General features: G+C 47.2%; 2 protein-coding genes across 2 annotated transcripts; one reads left to right on the top strand and one right to left on the bottom strand.

The window, feature by feature from the left end:
* Positions 1-5,553: 5,553 nt before the first annotated feature.
* On the bottom strand, positions 5,554-7,608 carry LOC118944689 (repetin-like). The gene has a single exon (XM_036965047.1). It carries the CDS (start codon positions 7,606-7,608, stop codon positions 5,554-5,556), a length of 2,055 nt encoding a protein of 684 aa, XP_036820942.1.
* Positions 7,609-11,317: 3,709 nt separating this feature from the next.
* Positions 11,318-19,937, top strand: mlnr (motilin receptor). Its single transcript, XM_021588563.2, has 3 exons — positions 11,318-11,457; positions 11,585-12,176; positions 19,603-19,937. Exons 1-3 carry the CDS (start codon positions 11,326-11,328, stop codon positions 19,935-19,937), a joined length of 1,059 nt encoding a protein of 352 aa, XP_021444238.2. The 5' UTR covers positions 11,318-11,325.
* Positions 19,938-25,831: the final 5,894 nt, after the last annotated feature.

Below are 25,831 nucleotides of genomic sequence, written 5' to 3' on the forward strand. Positions count from 1 at the left end.
GAGAGCATTTGTGAACAGCAGTTTTCAGTTCTTTCCACAAATTCTCGATTGGATTCAGGTCTGGGACTTTGACTTGGCCATTCTAACACCTGGATATGTTTATTTTTGAACCATTCCATTGTAGATTTTGCTTTATGTTTTGGATCATTGTCTTGTTGGAAGACAAATCTCTGTCCCAGTCTCAGGTCTTTTGCAGACTCCATCAGGTTTTCTTCCAGAATGGTCCTGTATTTGGCTCCATCCATCTTCCCATCAATTTTAACCATCTTCCCTGTCCCTGCTGAAGAAAAGCAGGCCCAAACCATGATGCTGCCACCACCATGTTTGACAGTGGGGATGGTGTGTTCAGGGTGATGAGCTGTGTTGCTTTTACGCCAAACATAACGTTTTGCATTGTTGCCTAAAAGTTCAATTTTGGTTTCATCTGACCATAGCACCTTCTTCCACATGTTTGGTGTGTTTCCCAGGTGGCTTGTGGCAAACTTTAAACGGCACTTTTTATGGATATCTTTAAGAAATGTCTTTCTTTTTGCCACTCTTCCATAAAGGCCAGATTTGTGCAATATACGACTGATTGTTGTCCTATGGACAGAGTCTCCCACCTCAGCTGTAGATCTCTGCAGTTCATCCAGAGTGATCATGGGCCTCTTGGCTGCATCTCTGATCAGTCTTCTCCTTGTATGAGCTGAAAGTTTAGAGGGACGGCCAGGTCTTGGTAGATTTGTAGTGGTCTGATACTCCTTCCATTTCAATATTATTGCTTGCACAGTGCTCCTTGGGATGTTTAAAGCTTGTTAAAAAAGTTTGAAATGTCCAATAAATGTCGTTCCACTTCATGATTGTGTCCCACTTGTTGGTGATTCTTCACAAAAAAATACAGTTTTATATCTTTATGTTTGAAGCCTGAAATGTGGCAAAAGGTCGCAAAGTTCCAGGGGGCCGAATACTTTCGCAAGGCACTGTAATATAACATTTTGAAATGTCTTTATTCTTTTGGAACTTTTTGAGTAATGTTTGCAGTTGATTTATTTCACTTTATGATCTACTTCACTTGCTTTGGCAACGTTAACAGAGAGAGAGACCTGGATCAGCAGCACGACCAGGTGGACTGGGGACGGCCAAGTGGTCCTGAGGCATGCAACGCACTTACAACCTGTAACACAGTGTAAAGAGTAGGGCCGTGCAACGCACTTACAACCTGTAACACAGTGTAAAGGGTAGGGCGGGGGGGGGGGTAGGGTAATTGAAGAGGTCAGTCCAAAGGATATCGAGGATCTGGATCCTGAATGGAGGAATGGTCTTAAGATTTCTCCCAACGTCTATAAAACATTGGAAAGGGCTAATCTTCCCAGTATTAGGATATTGCTAATCTTTTTTTTTTAAATTATACTTGTTAAGATAAAAAAATAAAAAAATCTGAGCAATTGTATTTGTCATAAAATAATACAATTTCCAACATTTTTGGAGCATACAATGTGTATTTTATAGTATTTTTATTGTTTATCAAGGGTGCCAATTTTGTACCTGACTGTGTTACCCATGATTCTTGAAAAATATAACTTATAAATGCCTCAACTGTCCTACCCCATCAGAACCCAAAGGACAAGCTTGTTTTGCTAATTGTAAACAGGCTCTGTATAGCAACATATTGAAAACATGATTAAAACAATAATGTAAATGGATCGTCAGTGGTTACATTTCTCCTGACCCATCGCTCAGCTTTTTAACCAAAACAGTGGCAGGGTGTATCTTTTGTTATTGTTTGTACTGCAGAGTGCCCCTTTTATAAGGCTGACTGAGAAAAGGCAAATATATTTTATTCATGCAGTAGTTCCCATCCTTTTTCAGGTAAATTACCACCAAGTACATTTTACTTGGCCCACAGAGTACCCCTGAAGTACCCCATCTTGCACATTTTACCAGTAAGCCTATGATCTCATGAGTCTTCCCATGTACCCACTGTGGCTAGACTAGGTACCCCCAGTGGTCTTAGTACCCGCTGGTTGGGGGAAACTGTGTTAAATGATACAGGAACTGTCGTGGAGGGTTTTTTTGCGGGGGGGGGGGGCCTGGAAGGGAAGAGCTTTTAAACTGTTTGGCAGGTTGTTTTGGAGTGGTCAGAACAGAAGGTTTTAAAAACCTCCACACGTTTACAGATTCTCCCCTTTGACTAGTCTGTCGTAAAGAACACGATGACTGTACCTGGGGCCAAAGACTGACACTAGGAGCAGTTTAGGGAAGTGAGTTGGCCGGGGTCTGACTGGGATCAGAAATTGTCCCAGGTATTTCTGACTCTCAAGCCTTTTTATCACCTCAAAGCGCCCCCCGTTTCTCCCTTTCCACACCCCCTGTTTATTAAACACCAATGAAGACCGGCCCACTGGGCTTAGAATGGACCGGCCCATCTGGCGATTTGCCCAAACTTCCCTTTGTCCATCCTAGTCCACCCCTAGGAGTTGGGGATGCCGATGCTGCTTTTCGGTCATGCTCCAGCCAGCTACGACACATCTTCACACATGTCCCAATGCGAACATCTGCCACCTGATAAGTCAGCAGTTCTGTTCTGCTACCGAGTACACAGTGGCCATTTTAATGGCTTTTTGAGAGATGTCTCGTTAGAAAATTAGCAATGAGGGGAAAGACAAAGATCTGTGTTCAAATTAGCCTTGTAACTACTTAATGTGGCAAATAAATGACACGCGTACATCATTTATGCGGTAAAGATATCGTGACACATCACACATTCCCCTGACAGTCGATTAGCAGAGGACACACGGAGAAAAGGCTCAAGCCGAGCCAGGGAGACATGATGGTTGTGTTAGCCTAGCCAGGGAGACATGATGGTTGTGTTAGCCGAGCCAGGGAGACATGATGGTTGTGTTAGCCTAGCCAGGGAGACATGATGGTTGTGTTAGCCTAGCCAGGGAGACATGATGGTTGTGTTAGCCGAGCCAGGGAGACATGATGGTTGTGTTAGCCGAGCCAGGGAGACATGATGGTTGTGTTAGCCTAGCCAGGGAGACATGATGGTTGTGTTAGCCTAGCCAGGGAGACATGATGGTTGTGTTAGCTTAGCCAGGGAGACATGATGGTTGTGTTAGCCTAGCCAGGGAGACATCATAGTTGTGTAAGCCTAGCCAGGGAGACATGATGGTTGTGTAAGCCGAGCTAGGGAGACATCATAGCTGTGTAAGCCGAGCCAGGGAGACATGATGGTTGTGTTAGCCTAGCCAGGGAGACATGATGGTTGTGTTAGCCTAGCCAGGGAGACATGGACAACACACACGTTCATTCATTCCTCTGTTTATGGAGTGATGAAGGGGAGAGGTTTTGGGGGAAAGGGACAAACACGTTCGACCTGTCGAAGAGGTGGGGGGGGGTCCGGCCTGTCGAGCGGAGAAACAGAATCCTTCCCCCTGGAGAGTCATTCCTGGTCAACTAGTGAGGTCAGTGACAAGCTAGGAGTCATGGGGGTTGTGTGGGGACACCCACAAACATGGCAAAATGCCAACCTGAAACTAGACGGGGGGGGGGGGGTCAGAAGAGAGAGAACAAACTGTGTTGCATGGCCCCGTTCATAAAGCTGTGTTCCTGGTTGTTGCTGTGTTGCTGGTTGTAACTGTGTTCCTGGTTGTAGCTGTGTTGCTGGTTGTAGCTGTGTTGCATGGCCCCGTTCATAAAGCTGTGTTCCTGGTTGTTGCTGTGTTGCTGGTTGTAACTGTGTTCCTGGTTGTAGCTGTGTTGCTGGTTGTAGCAGTGTTGCTGGTTGTAACTGTGTTGCTGGTTGTAGCTGTGTTGCTGGTTTTAACTGTGTTGCTGGTTGTTACTGTGTTCCTGGTTGTACTGTGTTGCATGGCCCTGTTCATAAAGCTGTGTTCCTGGTTGTAGCAGTGTTGCTGGTTGTAACTGTGTTGCTGGTTGTAGCTGTGTTGCTGGTTTTAACTGTGTTTCTGGTTGTTACTGTGTTCCTGGTTGTACTGTGTTGCATGGCCCTGTTCATAAAGCTGTGTTCCTGGTTGTAGCTGTGTTCCTGGTTGTAGCTCTGTTGCTGGTTGTAGCTGTGTTGCTGGTTGTAACTGTGTTGCTGGTTGTAGCTGTGTTGCATGGCCCTGTTCATAAAGCTGTGTTCCTGGTTGTAGCTGTGTTCCTGGTTGTAACGTTGTTGCATGGCCCTGTTCATAAAGCTGTGTTCCTGGTTGTAGCTGTGTTCCTGGTTGTAGCTGTGTTGCTGGTTGTAGCTGTGTTGCTGGTTGTAACTGTGTTGCATGGCCCTGTTCATAAAGCTGTGTTCCTGGTTGTAACTGTGTTGTATGGCCCTGTTCATAAAGCTGTGTTCCTGGTTGTAGCTGTGTTCCTGGTTGTAGCAGTGTTGCTGGTTGTAGCTGTGTTGCTGGTTGTAGCTGTGTTGCTGGTTGTAGCTGTGTTGCTGGTTGTAACTGTGTTGCTGGTTGTAGCTGTGTTGCATGGCCCTGTTCATAAAGCTGTGTTCCTGGTTGTAGCTGTGTTCCTGGTTGTAACGTTGTTGCATGGCCCTGTTCATAAAGCTGTGTTGCTGGTTGTAACTGTGTTGCTGGTTGTAACTGTGTTGCTGGTTGTAGCTGTGTTGCATGGCCCTGTTCATAAAGCTGTGTTCCTGGTTGTAGCTGTGTTCCTGGTTGTAACTGTGTTGCATGACCCTGTTCATCAAGCTGTGTTCCTGGTTGTAACTGTGTTCCTGGTTGTAACTGTGTTGCATGGCCCTGTTCATAAAGCTGTGTTCCTGGTTGTAGCTGTGTTCCTGGTTGTAGCTGTGTTGCTGGTTGTAGCTGTGTTGCTGGTTGTAACTGTGTTGCATGGCCCTGTTCATAAAGCTGTGTTCCTGGTTGTAACTGTGTTGCTGGTTGTAGCTGTGTTCCTGGTTGTAACTGTGTTGCATGGCCCTGTTCATAAAGCTGTGTTCCTGGTTGTAGCTGTGTTCCTGGTTGTAGCTGTGTTGCTGGTTGTAGCTGTGTTCCTGGTTGTAACTGTGTTGCATGGCCCTGTTCATAAAGCTGTGTTGCTGGTTGTAGCTGTGTTCCTGGTTGTAACTGTGTTGCATGGCCCTGTTCATAAAGCTGTGTTCCTGGTTGTAACTGTGTTGCATGGCCCTGTTCATAAAGCTGTGTTGCTGGTTGTAGCTGTGTTCCTGGTTGTAGCTGTGTTGCATGGCTCTGTTCATAAAGCTGTGTTGCTGGTTGTAGCTGTGTTGCATGGCTCTGTTCATAAAGCTGTGTTGCTGGTTGTAACTGTGTTCCTGGTTGTAGCTGTGTTGCATGGCCCTGTTCATAAAGCTGTGTTGCTGGTTGTAACTGTGTTCCTGGTTGTAGCTGTGTTGCATGGCCCTGTTCATAAAGCTGTGTTCCTGGTTGTAACTGTGTTGCATGGCCCTGTTCATAAAGCTGTGTTCCTGGTTGTAACTGTGTTGCATGGCCCTGTTCATAAAGCTGTGTTCCTGGTTGTAACTGTGTTCCTGGTTGTAGCTGTGTTGCATGGCCCTGTTCATAAAGCTGTGTTCCTGGTTGTAATATATTCCCTTTAAGAATCAAAAGCTGCTGGGAGTGTATGAGCTGCTATTTGATTGGTCCTGAGGCTCTCCCCATGCCCTTCCATCTGATTGGTCCTGGTGCTCTCCCCATGCCCTTCCATCTGATTGGTCCTGGTGCTCTCCCCATGCCCTTCCATCTGATTGGTCCTGGTGCTCTCCCCATGCCCTTCCATCTGATTGGTCCTGGTGCTCTCCCCATGCCCTTCCATCTGATTGGCCCTGGTGCTCTCCCCATGCCCTTCCATCTGATTGGTCCTGGTGCTCTCCCCATGCCCTTCCATCTGATTGGTCCTGGTGCTCTCCCCATGCCCTTCCATCTGATTGGTCCTGGTGCTCTCCCCATGCCCTTCCATCTGATTGGCCCTGGTGCTCTCCCCATGCCCTTCCATCTGATTGGTCCTGGTGCTCTCCCCATGCCCTTCCATCTGATTGGTCCTGGTGCTCTCCCCATGCCCTTCCATCTGATTGGTCCTGGTGCTCTCCCCATGCCCTTCCATCTGATTGGTCCTGGTGCTCTCCCCATGCCCTTCCATCTGATTGGTCCTGGTGCTCTCCCCATGCCCTTCCATCTGATTGGTCCTGGTGCTCTCCCCATGCCCTTCCATCTGATTGGTCCTGGTGCTCTCCTCATGCCCTTCCATCTGATTGGTTCTGGTGCTCTCCTCAGGCCCTTCCATCTGATTGGTCCTGGTGCTCTCCCCATGCCCTTCCATCTGATTGGTCCTGGTGCTCTCCCCATGCCCTTCCATCTGATTGGTCCTGGTGCTCTCCCCATGCCCTTCCATCTGATTGGCCCTGGTGCTCTCCCCATGCCCTTCCATCTGATTGGTCCTGGTGCTCTCCCCATGCCCTTCCATCTGATTGGTCCTGGTGCTCTCCCCATGCCCTTCCATCTGATTGGTCCTGGTGCTCTCCCCATGCCCTTCCATCTGATTGGTCCTGGTGCTCTCCCCATGCCCTTCCATCTGATTGGTCCTGGTGCTCTCCCCATGCCCTTCCATCTGATTGGTCCTGGTGCTCTCCTCAGGCCCTTCCATCTGATTGGCCCTGGTGCTCTCCCCATGCCCTTCCATCTGATTGGTCCTGGTGCTCTCCCCATGCCCTTCCATCTGATTGGTCCTGGTGCTCTCCCCATGCCCTTCCATCTGATTGGTCCTGGTGCTCTCCCCATGCCCTTCCATCTGATTGGTCCTGGTGCTCTCCCCATGCCCTTCCATCTGATTGGTCCTGGTGCTCTCCCCATGCCCTTCCATCTGATTGGTCCTGGTGCTCTCCCCATGCCCTTCCATCTGATTGGTCCTGGTGCTCTCCCCATGCCCTTCCATCTGATTGGTCCTGGTGCTCTCCTCATGCCCTTCCATCTGATTGGTTCTGGTGCTCTCCTCAGGCCCTTCCATCTGATTGGTCCTGGTGCTCTCCCCATGCCCTTCCATCTGATTGGTCCTGGTGCTCTCCCCATGCCCTTCCATCTGATTGGTCCTGGTGCTCTCCCCATGCCCTTCCATCTGATTGGCCCTGGTGCTCTCCCCATGCCCTTCCATCTGATTGGTCCTGGTGCTCTCCCCATGCCCTTCCATCTGATTGGTCCTGGTGCTCTCCCCATGCCCTTCCATCTGATTGGTCCTGGTGCTCTCCCCATGCCCTTCCATCTGATTGGTCCTGGTGCTCTCCCCATGCCCTTCCATCTGATTGGTCCTGGTGCTCTCCCCATGCCCTTCCATCTGATTGGTCCTGGTGCTCTCCCCATGCCCTTCCATCTGATTGGTCCTGGTGCTCTCCTCATACCCTTCCATCTGATTGGTCCTGGTGCTCTCCTCAGGCCCTTCCATCTGATTGGTCCTGGTGCTCTCCCCATGCCCTTCCATCTGATTGGTCCTGGTGCTCTCCCCATGCCCTTCCATCTGATTGGTCCTGGTGCTCTCCCCATGCCCTTCCATCTGATTGGTCCTGGTGCTCTCCTCATGCCCTTCCATCTGATTGGTCCTGGTGCTCTCCTCAGGCCCTTCCATCTGATTGGTCCTGGTGCTCTCCCCATGCCCTTCCATCGTATTGTTTTTCCTCATATGTTACGTTCCATCAGCTTTGACTGATCATTTCCTGCCGCTGAAATGACTGGTTGCGTCATACCTGTTGGTACATGTTGTGGACGCATGCAAAATAGCAGGTACACAGAAGAGGATGCTATTGGGTCCGCAGCCTGGGTTCTTCTCACGTGTCTACGAGGCCCCGGTGAAGATGTGTGTCTACGAGGCCCCGGTGAAGATGTGTGTCTACGAGGCCCCGGTGAAGCTGTGTGTCCACGAGGCCCCGGTGAAGATGTGTGCCTACGAGGCCCCGGTGAAGATGTGTGTCTACGAGGCCCCGGTGAAGATGTGTGTCTACGAGGCCCCGGTGAAGATGTGTGTCTACGAGGCCCCGGTGAAGATGTGTGCCTACGAGGCCCCGGTGAAGATATGTGTCTACGAGGCCCCGGTGAAGATATGTGTCTACGAGGCCCCGGTGAAGATATGTGTCTACGAGGCCCCGGTGAAGATGTGTGCCTACGAGGCCCCGGTGAAGATGTGTGTCTACGAGGCCCCGGTGAAGATGTGTGCCTACGAGGCCCCGGTGAAGATGTGTGTCTACGAGGCCCCGGTGAAGATGTGTGTCTACGAGGCCCCGGTGAAGATGTGTGTCTACGAGGCCCCGGTGAAGATGTGTTCCTACGAGGCCCCGGTGAAGATGTGTGCCTACGAGGCCCCGGTGAAGATATGTGTCTACGAGGCCCCGGTGAAGATGTGTGTCTACGAGGCCCCGGTGAAGATGTGTGTCTACGAGGCCCCGGTGAAGATATGTGTCTACGAGGCCCCGGTGAAGATGTGTGTCTATGAGGCCCCGGTGAAGATGTGTGCCTACGAGGCCCGGTGAAGATGTGTGTCTACGAGGCCCCGGTGAAGATGTGTGTCTACGAGGCCCCGGTGAAGATGTGTGTCTACGAGGCCCCGGTGAAGATGTGTGTCTACGAGGCCCCGGTGAAAATGTGTGCCTACGAGGCCCCGGTGAAGATGTGTGTCTACGAGGCCCCGGTGAAGATGTGTGCCTACGAGGCCCCGGTGAAGATGTGTGTCTACGAGGCCCCGGTGAAGATATGTGTCCACGAGGCCCCGGTGAAGATATGTGTCCACGAGGCCCCGGTGAAGATGTGTGTCTACGAGGCCCCGGTGAAGATGTGTGTCTACGAGGCCCCGGTGAAGATGTGTGTCTACGAGGCCCCGGTGAAGATGTGTGTCTACGAGGCCCCGGTGAAGATGTGTGCCTACGAGGCCCCGGTGAAGATGTGTGTCTACGAGGCCCCGGTGAAGATGTGTGCCTACGAGGCCCCGGTGAAGATGTGTGTCTACGAGGCCCCGGTGAAGATGTGTGCCTACGAGGCCCCGGTGAAGATGTGTGTCTACGAGGCCCCGGTGAAGATGTGTGCCTACGAGGCCCCGGTGAAGATGTGTGCCTACGAGGCCCCGGTGAAGATGTGTGCCTACGAGGCCCCGGTGAAGATGTGTGCCTACTTAATTTGTCCCATTTTTCATTCAGCCTCCCCAAATAGATTCTAGTAACACCAACCAATACAGACGGACAGTTCACCAAACACACATCACTCACTGTCGTTTTCATACAGACGTTATCGTTGCTCTCATGAAGCATATATTTATCCTTTCCATTTTCATCAAGACATGTTCACTTGAGTTTTTTTGTACAATATTTTAACTTTATAGTCTGTTAAAATAACATTCAAGTTTGTTTTAATGATTTAAGTATTTGAACCAAATAAAACATTCGTAACACTCCCTCTCCATATCTGCCCCCCTCTCCATCTCTGCCCCCCTCTCCATCTCTGCCCCCCTCTCCATATCTGCCTCTCTGCCTCTCTCCATCTCTGCCTCTCTCCATCTCTGCCTCTCTCCATCTCTGCCTCTCTCCATCTCTGCCTCTCTCCATATCTGCCCTCTCTCCATATATGCCTCTCTCCATCTCTGCCTCTCTCCATCTCTGCCTCTCTCCATATCTGCCTCTCTCCATCTCTGCCTCTCTCCATCTCTGCCTCTTTCCATATCTGCCCCCCTCTCCATCTCTGCCCCCCTCTCCATCTCTGCCCCCCTCTCCATATCTGCCTCTCTCCATATCTGCCTCTCTCCATCTCTGCCTCTTTCCATCTCTGCCTCTCTCCATCTCTGCCTCTCTCCATCTCTCTCCCTCTCCCTTTCTCTCTCATCTCTCTCCCTCTCTATCTCTCTCATCTCTCTCCTCCCTCTTTCCCCCATCTCTCTCCTCCCTCTCTCCATCTCCCTCATCCGCCCCTTCATTATTTGACACACACACACACACACACACACACACACACACACACACACACACACACACACACACACACACACACACATGCAGCAACTGCCCCTGTCACTCTGCCTGCAGAGGAGGAGTTGTGATCGAGCTCCATCCCTCTTCAGACCTCCTCTCTCCCTTCTACACACACGGCACCAGGGACAGAGAACCCACTCTAAGGACCAGAGAGTATAGAACACACAAGAGGATTCACTTCAGAACTCCTCTCTCCCCTTCTACACACACGGCACCAGAGAGTGTAGAACACACAAGAGGATTCACTTCAGACCTCTCTTCCTTCTACACACACGGCACCAGGGACAGAGGAGAACCCACTCTAAGGACCAGAGAGTGTAGAACACACAAGAGGATTCACTTCAGACCTCTCTCCCTTCTACACACACGGCACCAGGGACAGAGAACCCACTCTAAGGACCAGAGAGTGTAGAACACACAAGAGGATTCACTTCAGACCTCCTCTCTCCCCTTCTACACACACGGCACCAGGGACAGAGAAGCCACTCTAAGGACCAGAGAGTATAGAACACACAAGAGGATTCAATTCAGACCTCCTCTCTCCCCTTCTACACACACGGCACCAGGGACAGAGAAGCCACTCTAAGGACCAGAGAGTATAGAACACACAAGAGGATTCACTTCAGAGGTAAAGAAGATTATCTCATCGTTGGTTTTCTTATCCCGTTTTGGCCTCTTCACATTTTCATTACTTGTTGATTTATAATGCCGGTGAGTTTTAATATTAATAATGTATTGATCAATCATGCTGAGATTTAAAAATATATGTTTTTCAACAGAGACCTGTTCCTTAGGAAGACATGTCTCTCTCTCTCTCTCTCTGAGTCTGTCTCTGTCTTTGTCTGTCTCTGACTGTCTCTCTCTGCCTGTCTCTCTGCATGTCTCTCTCTCTCTGCCTGTCTCTCTGCCTCGCTGCTTGTCTGTCTGTCTCTCTCTCTGCGTGTCTGTCTTTGTCTCTCTCTCTGCGTGTCTGTCTTTGTCTGTCTCTGAATGTCTGTCTCTCTCTCTCTGCTTGTCTCTCTGTCTCGCTGCTTGTCTGTCTGTCTTTGTCTGTCTCTGACTGTCTGTCTCTCTCTCTGCCTGTCTCTCTGTCTCGCTGCTTGTCTGTCTGTCTTTGTCTGTCTCTGACTGTCTTTTTGCCTGTCTCTTCCCTCTCTCTCTCTTTTGTCCTCTCTCTCTCTCTCATCTCGCTTTTCTCTCTCTCCTTTCCTCTCTCTCTCTCCTTTCCTCTCTATCTCTCTCTCCTTTCCCCCCTCTCTCTCTCTCTCTCCTTTCCTCTCTCCTGTAGCCAGTCAGTCTCTCCCGGTGCCCTGATGCCGTGGTCCAGACCCCAGTCGGAGCTCCTCCCTCCCCCCCGGCCTGCGAACAACATGGAGATAGATGACCCGCACTACGAAGGCTCTCTGTTCCCCACCTCCACCCTCATCCCTGTTACCGTCATCTGTATCCTCCTCTTCCTGGTCGGCGTGTTGGGAAACAGCATGACCATCCTCATCATCCAGGTAAGGAAGTGGGTTAGAGAACCAGGAAATGGGGGAAGGACGACATGTCAGACAGGTCTGGAGTGGACCGGCAATTTTAAGGATGAAAGGATTAATTAAATATTCGTGTTCTTCTTCTTCCCCCTAGCGCTTCAAGGATATGAAGACCACCACTAACCTGTACCTGTCCTCAATGGCTGTGTCCGACCTCCTCATCTTCCTCTGCCTGCCCTTTGACCTCTACCGTCTGTGGAAGTACGTCCCCTGGTTGTTTGGGGAGGTGGTGTGTCGTCTGTTTCACTACGTCAATGAGGCCTGTACGTACGCCACCATCCTCCACATCACCGCCCTCAGCATGGAGCGATACCTGGCCATCTGTTTCCCCCTCAGAGCTAAAGTTGTGGTGACCAAACGCAGGGTGCAGTACATCATTGTGGCTCTCTGGACTTTTGCTCTGCTCTCTGCTGCCCCCATGCTGTTTCTGGTAGGTGTGGAGTATGACAACGACACACACCCGGACTACAGTACGAGACAGTGTAAACATACCAACTATGCCATCAGGTCAGGGCAGCTGCACACAATGATCTGGGTCTCCACTACGTATTTCTTCTGTCCCATGTTCTGCCTGGTTTTCCTGTACGGCTCCATTGGACGGACGCTGTGGAAGAGTAAGAACGACCTGCAGGGTCCCAACGCCATGGCCCGGAAGAGGTCGCATAGACAGACCGTCAAAATACTGGGTGAGTGACCGTCAAGATATAACCCTCTGTTTTTATACTAGAATGTGAGTGTACTGGGGATAGGCATCATTTCAAGTGTTTTTGAAGACTTTGACTACAAGAGAAAATTATGCTACTTGAAACATATACATTAAACATTATATGAATTAATTATTTATTATTATTATTATGAATTAATTATTTATTCATTATTATTATAATAAACATTATATTAACTACAGTTATAAGTATTATCACAGTTTATATTACATTTGGTTTAATATACTATTAATTCTAGGTCCGTCTCCATAGTGTGTACAGTCCGTCTCCATAGTGTGTACAGTCTGTCTCCATAGTGTGTACAGTCTGTCTCCATAGTGTGTACAGTCTGTCTCCATAGTGTGTACAGTCTGTCTCCATAGTGTGTACAGTCTGTCTCCATAGTGTGTACAGTCCGTCTCCATAGTGTGTACAGTCCGTCTCCATAGTGTGTGTACAGTCTGTCTCCATAGTGTGTACAGTCTGTCTCCATAGTGTGTACAGTCTGTCTCCATAGTGTGTACAGTCTGTCTCCATAGTGTGTACAGTCTGTCTCCATAGTGTGTACAGTCCGTCTCCATAGTGTGTGTACAGTCCGTCTCCATAGTGTGTACAGTCCGTCTCCATAGTGTGTACAGTCCGTCTCCATAGTGTGTACAGTCCGTCTCCATAGTGTGTACAGTCTGTCTCCATAGTGTGTACAGTCTGTCTCCATAGTGTGTACAGTCTGTCTCCATAGTGTGTACAGTCTGTCTCCATAGTGTGTACAGTCTGTCTCCATAGTGTGTACAGTCTGTCTCCATAGTGTGTGTACAGTCCGTCTCCATAGTGTGTACAGTCTGTCTCCATAGTGTGTACAGTCTGTCTCCATAGTGTGTACAGTCTGTCTCCATAGTGTGTACAGTCTGTCTCCATAGTGTGTGTACAGTCCGTCTCCATAGTGTGTACAGTCTGTCTCCATAGTGTGTACAGTCTGTCTCCATAGTGTGTACAGTCTGTCTCCATAGTGTGTACAGTCTGTCTCCATAGTGTGTGTACAGTCTGTCTCCATAGTGTGTGTACAGTCTGTCTCCATAGTGTGTACAGTCTGTCTCCATAGTGTGTACAGTCTGTCTCCATAGTGTGTACAGTCTGTCTCCATAGTGTGTACAGTCTGTCTCCATAGTGTGTACAGTCTGTCTCCATAGTGTGTGTACAGTCTGTCTCCATAGTGTGTGTACAGTCTGTCTCCATAGTGTGTACAGTCTGTCTCCATAGTGTGTACAGTCTGTCTCCATAGTGTGTACAGTCTGTCTCCATAGTGTGTGTACAGTCTGTCTCCATAGTGTGTGTACAGTCTGTCTCCATAGTGTGTACAGTCTGTCTCCATAGTGTGTACAGTCCGTCTCCATAGTGTGTGTGCAGTCTGTCTCCATAGTGTGTACAGTCTGTCTCCATAGTGTGTGTACAGTCTGTCTCCATAGTGTGTGTACAGTCTGTCTCCATAGTGTGTACAGTCTGTCTCCATAGTGTGTACAGTCTGTCTCCATAGTGTGTACAGTCTGTCTCCATAGTGTGTACAGTCCGTCTCCATAGTGTGTGTACAGTCCGTCTCCATAGTGTGTGTACAGTCTGTCTCCATAGTGTGTACAGTCCGTCTCCATAGTGTGTACAGTCCGTCTCCATAGTGTGTACAGTCTGTCTCCATAGTGTGTGTACAGTCCGTCTCCATAGTGTGCGTACAGTCCGTCTCCATAGTGTGTACAGTCCGTCTCCATAGTGTGTACAGTCCGTCTCCATAGTGTGTACAGTCTGTCTCCATAGTGTGTACAGTCTGTCTCCATAGTGTGTACAGTCTGTCTCCATAGTGTGTGTACAGTCCGTCTCCATAGTGTGCGTACAGTCCGTCTCCATAGTGTGTACAGTCCGTCTCCATAGTGTGTACAGTCCGTCTCCATAGTGTGTACAGTCTGTCTCCATAGTGTGTGTACAGTCCGTCTCCATAGTGTGTACAGTCCGTCTCCATAGTGTGTACAGTCCATCTCCATAGTGTGTGTACAGTCTGTCTCCATAGTGTGTACAGTCCGTCTCCATAGTGTGTACAGTCCGTCTCCATAGTGTGTACAGTCCGTCTCCATAGTGTGTACAGTCCGTCTCCATAGTGTGTGTACAGTCCGTCTCCATAGTGTGTACAGTCCGTCTCCATAGTGTGTGTACAGTCTGTCTCCATAGTGTGTACAGTCCGTCTCCATAGTGTGTGTACAGTCTGTCTCCATAGTGTGTACAGTCCGTCTCCATAGTGTGTACAGTCCGTCTCCATAGTGTGTACAGTCCGTCTCCATAGTGTGTACAGTCCGTCTCCATAGTGTGTACAGTCCGTCTCCATAGTGTGTGTACAGTCTGTCTCCATAGTGTGTACAGTCCGTCTCCATAGTGTGTACAGTCTGTCTCCATAGTGTGTGTACAGTCTGTCTCCATAGTGTGTGTACAGTCCGTCTCCATAGTGTGTACAGTCCGTCTCCATAGTGTGTGTACAGTCTGTCTCCATAGTGTGTGTACAGTCCGTCTCCATAGTGTGTACAGTCCGTCTCCATAGTGTGTACAGTCCGTCTCCATAGTGTGTACAGTCCGTCTCCATAGTGTGTGTACAGTCTGTCTCCATAGTGTGTACAGTCCGTCTCCATAGTGTGTGTACAGTCTGTCTCCATAGTGTGTACAGTCCGTCTCCATAGTGTGTGTACAGTCTGTCTCCATAGTGTGTACAGTCCGTCTCCATAGTGTGTACAGTCCGTCTCCATAGTGTGTACAGTCCGTCTCCATAGTGTGTACAGTCCGTCTCCATAGTGTGTACAGTCCGTCTCCATAGTGTGTGTACAGTCTGTCTCCATAGTGTGTACAGTCCGTCTCCATAGTGTGTACAGTCTGTCTCCATAGTGTGTGTACAGTCTGTCTCCATAGTGTGTGTACAGTCCGTCTCCATAGTGTGTACAGTCCGTCTCCATAGTGTGTGTACAGTCTGTCTCCATAGTGTGTGTACAGTCCGTCTCCATAGTGTGTACAGTCCGTCTCCATAGTGTGTGTACAGTCTGTCTCCATAGTGTGTACAGTCCGTCTCCATAGTGTGTACAGTCCGTCTCCATAGTGTGTACAGTCCGTCTCCATAGTGTGTACAGTCCGTCTCCATAGTGTGCGTACAGTCTGTCTCCATAGTGTGTGTACAGTCTGTCTCCATAGTGTGTGTACAGTCCGTCTCCATAGTGTGCGTACGCTGTCCGTCAAGAAGTCAAAAAATAGTTTTCTATTTCCAGCATGTAATTATGTCAGGGATCAACACAGCCACGACCTCTGCAGCCAGAATAACAGCAAAGTAGCTGCATTTGGATTCGTTTAAAGCTGTTTTCCACAGACGTTAATTTGGACACATCCATAACAATGAGCTGATGACGTTAAATTCATCCTGGCATAGTGTGCCATCTCGTCAACACTGTCCATTAGGACGAGATCACTTTGAATATTAAACACTAGGCTAGAAGCTAGCTAAACAGTTTGTTGCTAGTAAAACAACCGAATGAAAAGAATAGCAGTTGCTGAAAACAGCTGGTTAAACTAGTAATGGGGAAGGATTTGCCCAGCAGTGCTTCTACACCTGCATTGTTTGCTGTTTGGGGTTTTAGTCTGGGTTTCTGTACAGCACTTTGAGATATCAGCTGATGTAAGAAGGGCTATATAAATACATTAGATTTGATGGAGTGGAACTGGCCGAACGCGGAGCTGCATTATTTTCCAGAGAAAAGCCACTGGTTGATTATCTCTTTTTATACCATGACTATAATTTAATAACACGAGATATATGTTCATCATTTGCTACTAGAAATGTGTTCAACCATTGAAGTAGCTAGCAAGTTGACTAGACCGCTACGGTAGTTGCCGTGGTAACCAAACAGACTTCCTAGTTCATCTAACCAAACCATCCGTCCTCGTTTGTTATTGTGAAAATATAATAATTCAACCATGCCAATAATGTTTTCTATTAGACTTCTGCTTTCGAAAGCAGCTCAAACACAGACCAAGTAACAATGCAACTATAGCCTTTTTAAATCTACTATGAAAATGTACCATGGTTTATTTCGATGTGGTTTTTGGTTTAACAACACCCCCATGCTTAATATATCCTCCAACCATCTCGGGCATTATCACTTTTATACAACGGATTACCAACATATTCATACAATACTGGACATATTTCCATTAACTTTATTTCGATGAATTTATTCCTATTATTTCATCCTTCCACAAGATGACAGTCCTGAAAGAAAATATCGGGTTGCTTTGCTGTTCTGGCTGCGCTGTTTTAACGTGACTGTAAATGAACCGTAGTTGGCAGGCGACGGTTAATAACGTAGTCAACCAGCATGGCAATATGGAACATTTCAAAACGAACGACTGGGTCCATAGAAACAGAACAGAAAAGACTTAACAACCGGGTCGTGTTTCTTGTAACCGAACTGATAGAAAGAAGGACCAGTCGGCCTCGGTAGCAACCCTAGATTTGTGTCGGGACTATATCTCGTGGAAGGATGAAGAAATAGTATAGATTAATTAATCATTATTTTAATATGTTGGTAACCCGTTGTATAAAAGTGATAATGCCCTCGAAGTCGATGTTTGGAGGATATATTGGCATGGCTGTGACGAAGTCGTGGGCCAGCAAACCGTGCCAATATATCCTCCAAACACGCCTTCTCTGGCATTATCACTTAGAATGCCCTTAAAGCCAATCAGAAGCGAGTATTCAACAATACCATTGTATAACTGGTTTTAATGTCCATTCTAGAATGCCCTTAAAGCCAATCAGAAGCGAGTATTCAACAATACCATGGTATAACTGGTTTTAATGTCCATTCTAGAATGCCTTTCTAGCCAATCAGAAACGAGTATTCAACAATACCATGGTATAACTGGTTTTAATGTCCATTCTAGAATGCCCTTCTAGCCAATCAGAAACGAGTATTCAACAATACCATGGTATAACTGGTTTTAATGTCCATTCTAGAATGCCCTTCTAGCCAATCAGAAACGAGTATTCAACAATACCATGGTATAACTGGTTTTAATGTCCATTCTAGAATGCCCTTCTAGCCAATCAGAAACGAGTATTCAACAATACTATGGTATAACTGGTTTTAATGTCCATTCTAGAATGCCCTTCTAGCCAATCAGTTTCGAGTATTCAACAATACCATGGTATAACTGGTTTTAATGTCCATTCTAGAATGCCCTTCTAGCCAATCAGAAACGAGTATTCAACAATACCATGGTATAACTGGTTTTAATGTCCATTCTAGAATGCCCTTAAAGCCAATCAGAAATTAGCATTCAACAATGCTGTAGTATAAGTTCGTTTTTTAATGTCAGAACAAAACCCTGATGGTATTAACAGTTCACGGCAAGGAGAAAGACCGCGTGTGACCTAATAATGACTCTAAAAGCCTGTTTTAGGAGAATAAATGATGTCCATTGATCGCCTACGTAGCCAATCAACTTGATTTGTAGTCCTTGATTTGTAGTCCTGTCGTGTTCTAATGGAATCGTGAATCCCGTGTGTTCATTTAATAGCCTGTCAATATTTACTGTGTCTGCTTCTATATGAATTAGCTAGACAACCACAGTGCACGGCAGATACCATGTCGCCAACTTTTTCAGTCCCCAAATTGGATTGTCATCAAAGGGACTCATTATTCAGAGATAATGGGGATTTTCATGACCTTGTTGCTCTAATTCACCGCCTTTCCAACAGAGTATAGGTAACATGACAGCCGCTGTCACATAGCTCATACACTGTATATGCAAAAGTATGGAAACGTCTAAGAGCAATAATGACTCAGCCACGAAGTGGTAGACCACACTAGCTCACAGAACGGGACCGCAAAGTGCTGTCCTCAGTTGCAACTCTCACTACCGAGTTCCAAACTGGCTCTGGAAGCAACTTCAGAACAACAACTGTTTGTCGGGAGCTTCATGAAATGGGTTTCCATGGCCGAGCAGCCGCACACAAGCCTAAGATCACCATGAACAATGCCAAGCATCGACTGGAGTGGTGTAAAGCTCGCCGCCATTAGGCTCTGGAGCAGTGGAAACGTGTTCTCTGGAGTGATGAATCACACTTCATCATCTGGCAGTCCGAAGGACTTATCTGGGTTTGGTGGATGCCAGGAGAACACTACCTGTCCCAATGCATAGTGCCAACTGTAAAGTTTGGTGGAGGAGGAATAATGGTCTGGGGCTGTTTTTCATGGTTCGGGCTCCTTAGATCCAGTGAAGGGAAATCTTAACGCTACAGCATACAATGACATTCTAGATGTTCTTGTGGCTGAATGGAAGCAAGGCACCGCAGCAACGTTCCAACATCTAGTGGAAAGCCTTCCCAGAAGAGTGGAGGCTGTTATAGCAGCAATGTACCAACATCTAGTGGAAAGCCTTCCCAGAAGAGTGGAGGCTGTTATAGCAGCAATGTACCAACATCTAGTGGAAAGCCTTCCCAGAAGAGTGGAGGCTGTTATAGCAGCAATGTTCCAACATCTAGTGGGGAAGCCTTCCCAGAAGAGTGGAGGCTGTTATAGCAGCAATGTTCCAACATCTAGTGGGGAAGCCTTCCCAGGAGAGTGGAGGCTGTTATAGCAGCAATGTTCCAACATCTAGTGGGGAAGCCTTCCCAGAAGAGTGGGGGCTGTTATAGCAGTAATGTTCCAACATCTAGTGGAAAGCCTTCCCAGAAGAGTGGAGGCTGTTATAGCAGTAATGTTCCAACATCTACTGGAAAACCTTCCCAGAAGTGTGGAGGTTGTTATAGCTGGAAGGAGGGGGGACGAACTCCATATTAATGCCCATGATTTTGTAATGAGATGTTTGACACGTAGGTGTCCACTTTAGGTCAAGTAGTTTATATCCCTCTAGTGCTCCTCAATCTCAGTGAAATGTCTGACCATCACATGCATATATTTAGAGAGATTGGAAACTCTTGTTGGAATCTGTGGACAGGCACGGTTTAAGTTTTTAAGTCCACAGGTATCCATTTTTTTCATATAAATGACAAATCGTCCCATCACTTTCAAGTTCAAATATGTATGGTGTACCACAAGGATCAGTTCTGGGCCCTTTTACCTTTTATTATGGAACCACTTGGTTGCATAGCTCAAACCCTACCACTATCATCTTTGTCTCTCTCTCTCTATTTCTCTCTCTTTCTTTCTCTCTCTCTCTTTCTCTCTTTCTCTTTCTTTCTCTCTCTTTCTCTTTCTTTCTCTCTCTTTCTGTAGGCCGTCATTGTAAATAAGAATTTGTTCTTAACTGACTTGTCTAGTTAAATAAAGGTTAAATAAAGGTTAAATTAATGTTTCATTTCTCTCATTCTTCCCTCATCCCCCACCAGTGATGGTAGTCCTGGCGTTTGTGATCTGTTGGCTGCCCTATCATATCGGCCGTAGCCTGTTTGCCCAGGTGGATGACTACGAGGAGGCAAAACTGAGCCAGGACTTCAACATAGGCTCCATGGTCCTCTGTTACCTCAGCGCCTCCATCAACCCTGTCCTCTACAACCTCATGTCCAGGAAGTACCGCGCCGCCGCGCGCCGCCTCTTCCTGCTTAGACACGAGCCCCACCCCCGACGCTATGGTAACAACAACCATCGACCAACCGGACATAGACAGCAGCTGTCCCTCAAAGAAGAAACCACCACACTGGACGATACCATGATCGGAGTGTAGGAGGTTGGTAAGGACAGTGCCATGACCTCTAACCTCCCCAGTTTGGAAAGAAGTGTCTGGTGCAGGAGATGACATCCACTACAGTCACACTACAACACTATGTAGTATCCAGTACAGTCACACTACAACACTATGTAGTATCCAGTACAGTCACACTACAACACTATGTAGTATCCACTACAGTCACACTACAACACTATGTAGTATCCAGTACAGTCACACTACAACACTATGTAGTACCCAGTACAGTCACACTACAACACTATGTAGTATCCAGTACAGTCACACTACAACACTATGTAGTATCCAGTACAGTCACACTACAACACTATGTAGTATCCAGTACAGCCACACTACAACACTATGTAGTATCCAGTACAGCCACACTACAACACTATGTAGTATCCAGTACAGTCACACTACAACACTATGTAGTATCCAGTACAGTCACACTACAACACTATGTAGTATCCAGTACAATCACACTACAACACTATGTAGTATCCAGTACAGTCACACTACAACACTATGTAGTATCCAGTACAGTCACACTACAACACTATGTAGTATCCAGTACAGCCACACTACAACACTATGTAGTATCCAGAACAGTCACACTACAACACTATGTAGTATCCAGTACAGTCACACTACAACACTATGTAGTATCCAGTACAGCCACACTACAACACTATGTAGTAACCAGTACAGCCACACTACAACACTATGTAGTATCCAGTACAGCCACACTACAACACTATGTAGTATCCAGTACAGTCACACTATGTAGTATCCAGTACAGTCACACTACAACACTATGTAGTATCCAGTACAGTCACACTACAACACTATGTAGTATCCAGTACAGCCACACTACAACACTATGTAGTATCCAGTACAGTCACACTACAACACTATGTAGTGTCCAGTACAGTCACACTACAACACTATGTAGTATCCAGTACAGCCACACTACAACACTATGTAGTATCCAGTACAGCCACACTACAACACTATGTAGTATCCAGTACAGTCACACTACAACACTATGTAATATCCAGTAATGTCACACTACACTATGTAGTATCCAGTACAGCCACACTACAACACTATGTAGTATCCAGTACAGTCACACTACAACACTATGTAGTATCCAGTACAGTCACACTACAACACTATGTAGTATCCAGTACAGCCACACTACAACACTATGTAGTATCCAGTTCAGCCACACTACAACACTATGTAGTACCCAGTACAGTCACACTACAACACTATGTAGTATCCAGTACAGACCCTGCTGTCATCCTGGTTGTAAACAGGAGAGATTTTGGGAGATGAGCTGGAGGGACGAAGCCATATTTAAGAGAGAGGTGTTTTATAAATGGAACCTGGGCTTTTGTCTCGTAGTTGCAGGTGAAGGAAAGGGGCTCTGGGTTGCAGTAGATTCACAGCAGCTGGGTTTGTCTCGACTGTCATTTTACGTGAAATGTTTAAATATTCATGTATATTTACATACTGTAGCGATGGGACGTGATGAGCTGATGTTGAGATGGTTCATTAGTTTGACCTAAATAGGCTAATTCATGTTTAGTCTCACGCCTCATTATCCTGTTTACACAGACAAGACTGGCAAGTTAACAAAATCTCCATTTTGTCTGTTTAAATGCTGAGTGATGTGTTAAGTTTGCTTTATTTAATGTCAAGCTGTGCTGTGTGTAGAGGACTGTGCTGTGTGTAGAGGACTGTACTGTGTGTAGAGGACTGTACTGTGTGTAGAGGACTGTGCTGTGTGTAGAGGACTGTGCTGTGTGTAGAGGACTGTACTGTGTGTAGAGGACTGTACTGTGTGGAGAGGACTGTGATGTGTGTAGAGGACTGTACTGTGTGTAGAGGACTGTACTGTGTGGAGAGGACTGTACTGTGTGGAGAGGACTGTGATGTGTGTAGAGGACTGTGATGTGTGTAGAGGACTGTGATGTGTGTAGAGGACTGTGCTGTGTGTAGAGGACTGTGTGTAGAGGACTGTGATGTGTGTAGAGGACTGTGCTGTGTGTAGAGGACTGTGTGTAGAGGACTGTGTTGTGTGTAGAGGACTGTGTTGTGTGTAGAGGACTGTGTTGTGTGTAGAGGACTGTGTTGTGTGTAGAGGACTGTAATGTGTGTAGAGGACTGTACTGTGTGTAGAGGACTGTACTGTGTGTAGAGGACTGTGCTGTGTGTAGAGGACTGTACTGTGTGTAGAGGACTGTGTTGTGTGTAGAGGACTGTGTTGTGTGTAGAGGACTGTGCTGTGTGTAGAGGACTGTACTGTGTGTAGAGGACTGTACTGTGTGTAGAGGACTGTACTGTGTGTAGAGGACTGTGCTGTGTGTAGAGGACTGTGCTGTGTGTAGAGGACTGGGCTGTGTGTAGAGGACTGTGCTGTGTGTAGAGGACTGGGCTGTGTGTAGAGGACTGTACTGTGTGTAGAGGACTGTGCTGTGTGTAGAGGACTGTGCTGTGTGTAGAGGACTGTACTGTGTGTAGAGGACTGTACTGTGTGTAGAGGACTGTACTGTGTGTAGAGGACTGTACTGTGTGTAGAGGACTGTACTGTGTGTAGAGGACTGTACTGTGTGTAGAGGACTGTACTGTGTGTAGAGGACTGTGCTGTGTGTAGAGGACTGTGCTGTGTGTAGAGGACTGGGCTGTGTGTAGAGGACTGTACTGTGTGTAGAGGACTGTACTGTGTGTAGAGGACTGTACTGTGTGTAGAGGACTGTACTGTGTGTAGAGGACTGTACTGTGTGTAGAGGACTGTACTGTGTGTAGAGGACTGTGCTGTGTGTAGAGGACTGTACTGTGTGTAGAGGACTGTAATGTGTGTAGAGGACTGTGATGTGTGTAGAGGACTGTACTGTGTGTAGAGGACTGTACTGTGTGTAGAGGACTGTACTGTGTGTAGAGGACTGTACTGTGTGTAGAGGACTGTGCTGTGTGTAGAGGACTGTACTGTGTGTAGAGGACTGTACTGTGTGTAGAGGACTGTACTGTGTGTAGAGGACTGTGCTGTGTGTAGAGGACTGTACTGTGTGTAGAGGACTGTAATGTGTGTAGAGGACTGTGCTGTGTGTAGAGGACTGTACTGTGTGTAGAGGACTGTACTGTGTGTAGAGGACTGTACTGTGTGGAGAGGACTGTACTGTGTGTAGAGGACTGTGATGTGTGTAGAGGACTGTACTGTGTGTAGAGGACTGTGCTGTGTGTAGAGGACTGTGCTGTGTGTAGAGGACTGTGCTGTGTGTAGAGGACTGTGTCTGTGTAGAGGACTGTACTGTGTGTAGAGGACTGTGTCTGTGTAGAGGACTGTACTGTGTGTAGAGGACTGTACTGTGTGTAGAGGACTGTACTGTGTGTAGAGGACTGTACTGTGTGTAGAGGACTGTACTGTGTGTAGAGGACTGTGCTGTGTGTAGAGGACTGTACTGTGTGTAGAGGACTGGGCTGTGTGTAGAGGACTGTACTGTGTGTAGAGGACTGTACTGTGTGTAGAGGACTGTACTGTGTGTAGAGGACTGTACTGTGTGTAGAGGACTGTACTGTGTGTAGAGGACTGTACTGTGTGTAGAGGACTGTGCTGTGTGTAGAGGACTGTACTGTGTGTAGAGGACTGTAATGTGTCTAGAGGACTGTGATGTGTGTAGAGGACTGTACTGTGTGTAGAGGACTGTACTGTGTGTAGAGGACTGTACTGTGTGTAGAGGACTGTACTGTGTGTAGAGGACTGTGCTGTGTGTAGAGGACTGTACTGTGTGTAGAGGACTGTACTGTGTGTAGAGGACTGTACTGTGTGTAGAGGACTGTGCTGTGTGTAGAGGACTGTACTGTGTGTAGAGGACTGTAATGTGTGTAGAGGACTGTGCTGTGTGTAGAGGACTGTACTGTGTGTAGAGGACTGTACTGTGTGTAGAGGACTGTACTGTGTGGAGAGGACTGTACTGTGTGTAGAGGACTGTGATGTGTGTAGAGGACTGTACTGTGTGTAGAGGACTGTGCTGTGTGTAGAGGACTGTGCTGTGTGTAGAGGACTGTGCTGTGTGTAGAGGACTGTGTCTGTGTAGAGGACTGTACTGTGTGTAGAGGACTGTGTCTGTGTAGAGGACTGTACTGTGTGGAGAGGACTGTACTGTGTGTAGAGGACTGTACTGTGTGTAGAGGACTGTACTGTGTGGAGAGGACTGTGATGTGTGTAGAGGACTGTGATGTGTGTAGAGGACTGTGATGTGTGTAGAGGACTGTGTGTAGAGGACTGTGTGTAGAGGACTGTGATGTGTGTAGAGGACTGTGCTGTGTGTAGAGGACTGTGTGTAGAGGACTGTGTTGTGTGTAGAGGACTGTGTTGTGTGTAGAGGACTGTGTTGTGTGTAGAGGACTGTAATGTGTGTAGAGGACTGTGCTGTGTGTAGAGGACTGTGCTGTGTGTAGAGGACTGTGCTGTGTGTAGAGGACTGTGCTGTGTGTAGAGGACTGTGCTGTGTGTAGAGGACTGTGCTGTGTGTAGAGGACTGTACTGTGTGTAGAGGACTGTGCTGTGTGTAGAGGACTGTGCTGTGTGTAGAGTACTGTATTATGTGTAGAGTACTGTGTGTAGAGGACTGTGTGTAGAGGACTGTGTGTAGAGGACTGTACTGTGTGTAGAGGACTGTGCTGTGTGTAGAGGACTGTACTGTGTGTAGAGGACTGTACTGTGTGTAGAGGACTGTACTGTGTGTAGAGGACTGTACTGTGTGTAGAGGACTGTACTGTGTGTAGAGGACTGTTCTGTGTGTAGAGGACTGTGCTGTGTGTAGAGGACTGTTCTGTGTGTAGAGTACTGTACTGTGTGTAGAGGACTGTGCTGTGTGTAGAGAACTGTACTGTGTAGAGAACTGTACTGTGTGTAGAGGACTGTGTGTAGAGGACTGTGTCTGTGTAGAGGACTGTGTCTGTGTAGAGGACTGTGTCTGTGTAGAGGACTGTGTCTGTGTAGAGGACTGTGTCTGTGTAGAGGACTGTACTGTGTGTAGAGGACTGTGCTGTGTAGAGAACTGTACTGTGTGTAGAGGACTGTACTGCGTGTAGAGTACTGTACTGTCATTTTGATGTTGTGTTTCCAGATACGAAGGGCCTCAGTATTACTTATATTTAGCTTTGTACAGAGCCTTCAGAAAGTATTCATACCCCTTGACTTATTCCACACTTAGTTGGGTTACAGCCTGATTCTTTTTCTCACCCATCTATACACAATAGCACATCATGATAATGTGAAAATATGGTTTCCGAAATGTTTGCACATTTATTTTAAAATGAAATACATAAATATCTCATTTACATAAGTATTCACACCCCTGAGTCAATACATGTTAAAATCATCATTGGCAGCGATTCCAGCTGTGAGTCTTTCTGGGTAAATCTCTAAGAGCTTTCCACACCTGGATTGTACAATATTTACCCATTATTCTTTTCTAAATTCTTCAAGCTCTGTTAAGTTGTTTGTTAGACCACCATTTTGAAGTCTTGCCATAGATTTTCAAGAAGATTTAAGTCAAAACTGTAACTCGGCCACTTAGGAACATTCAGTGTCTCCTTGGTAAACAACTCCCGTGTAGATTTGGCCTTGTGATTTAGCTTATTGTCCTGTTGAAAGGTGAATTCGTCTCCCAGTGCCTGGTGGAAAGCAGACTGAACCAGGTTTTCCTTTAGGATTTTATTTGTGCTTATCTCCGTTCCGTTTCTTTTTTGTCCTGAAAAACTCCCCAGTCCTGAACGATTACAAGCATACCCATAACACGATGCAGCCACCACTATTCAAATATGGAGAGTGGGTCTCAATAATGTGTTGTATTGGATTTACGCCAAACAGAGCACTTTGT

This window comes from Oncorhynchus mykiss, chromosome 27 (assembly GCF_013265735.2).
Source record: "Oncorhynchus mykiss isolate Arlee chromosome 27, USDA_OmykA_1.1, whole genome shotgun sequence".
NCBI lineage: Eukaryota > Metazoa > Chordata > Actinopteri > Salmoniformes > Salmonidae > Oncorhynchus > Oncorhynchus mykiss.

What these genes read in the sequence shown, in the direction of transcription:
- LOC118944689 (XM_036965047.1), bottom strand. Translation starts at nt 7,608, where the DNA reads ATGGAAGGGCATGGGGAGAGCACCAGGACCAATCAGATGGAAGGGCCT.
- mlnr (XM_021588563.2), top strand. Translation starts at nt 11,326, where the DNA reads ATGGAGATAGATGACCCGCACTACGAAGGCTCTCTGTTCCCCACCTCC. An exon ending in TGACCATCCTCATCATCCAG is followed by an intron (nt 11,458 to 11,584) that starts GTAAGGAAGTGG and finishes TCTTCCCCCTAG; the next exon opens with CGCTTCAAGGATATGAAGAC. An exon ending in ACAGACCGTCAAAATACTGG is followed by an intron (nt 12,177 to 19,602) that starts GTGAGTGACCGT and finishes ATCCCCCACCAG; the next exon opens with TGATGGTAGTCCTGGCGTTT.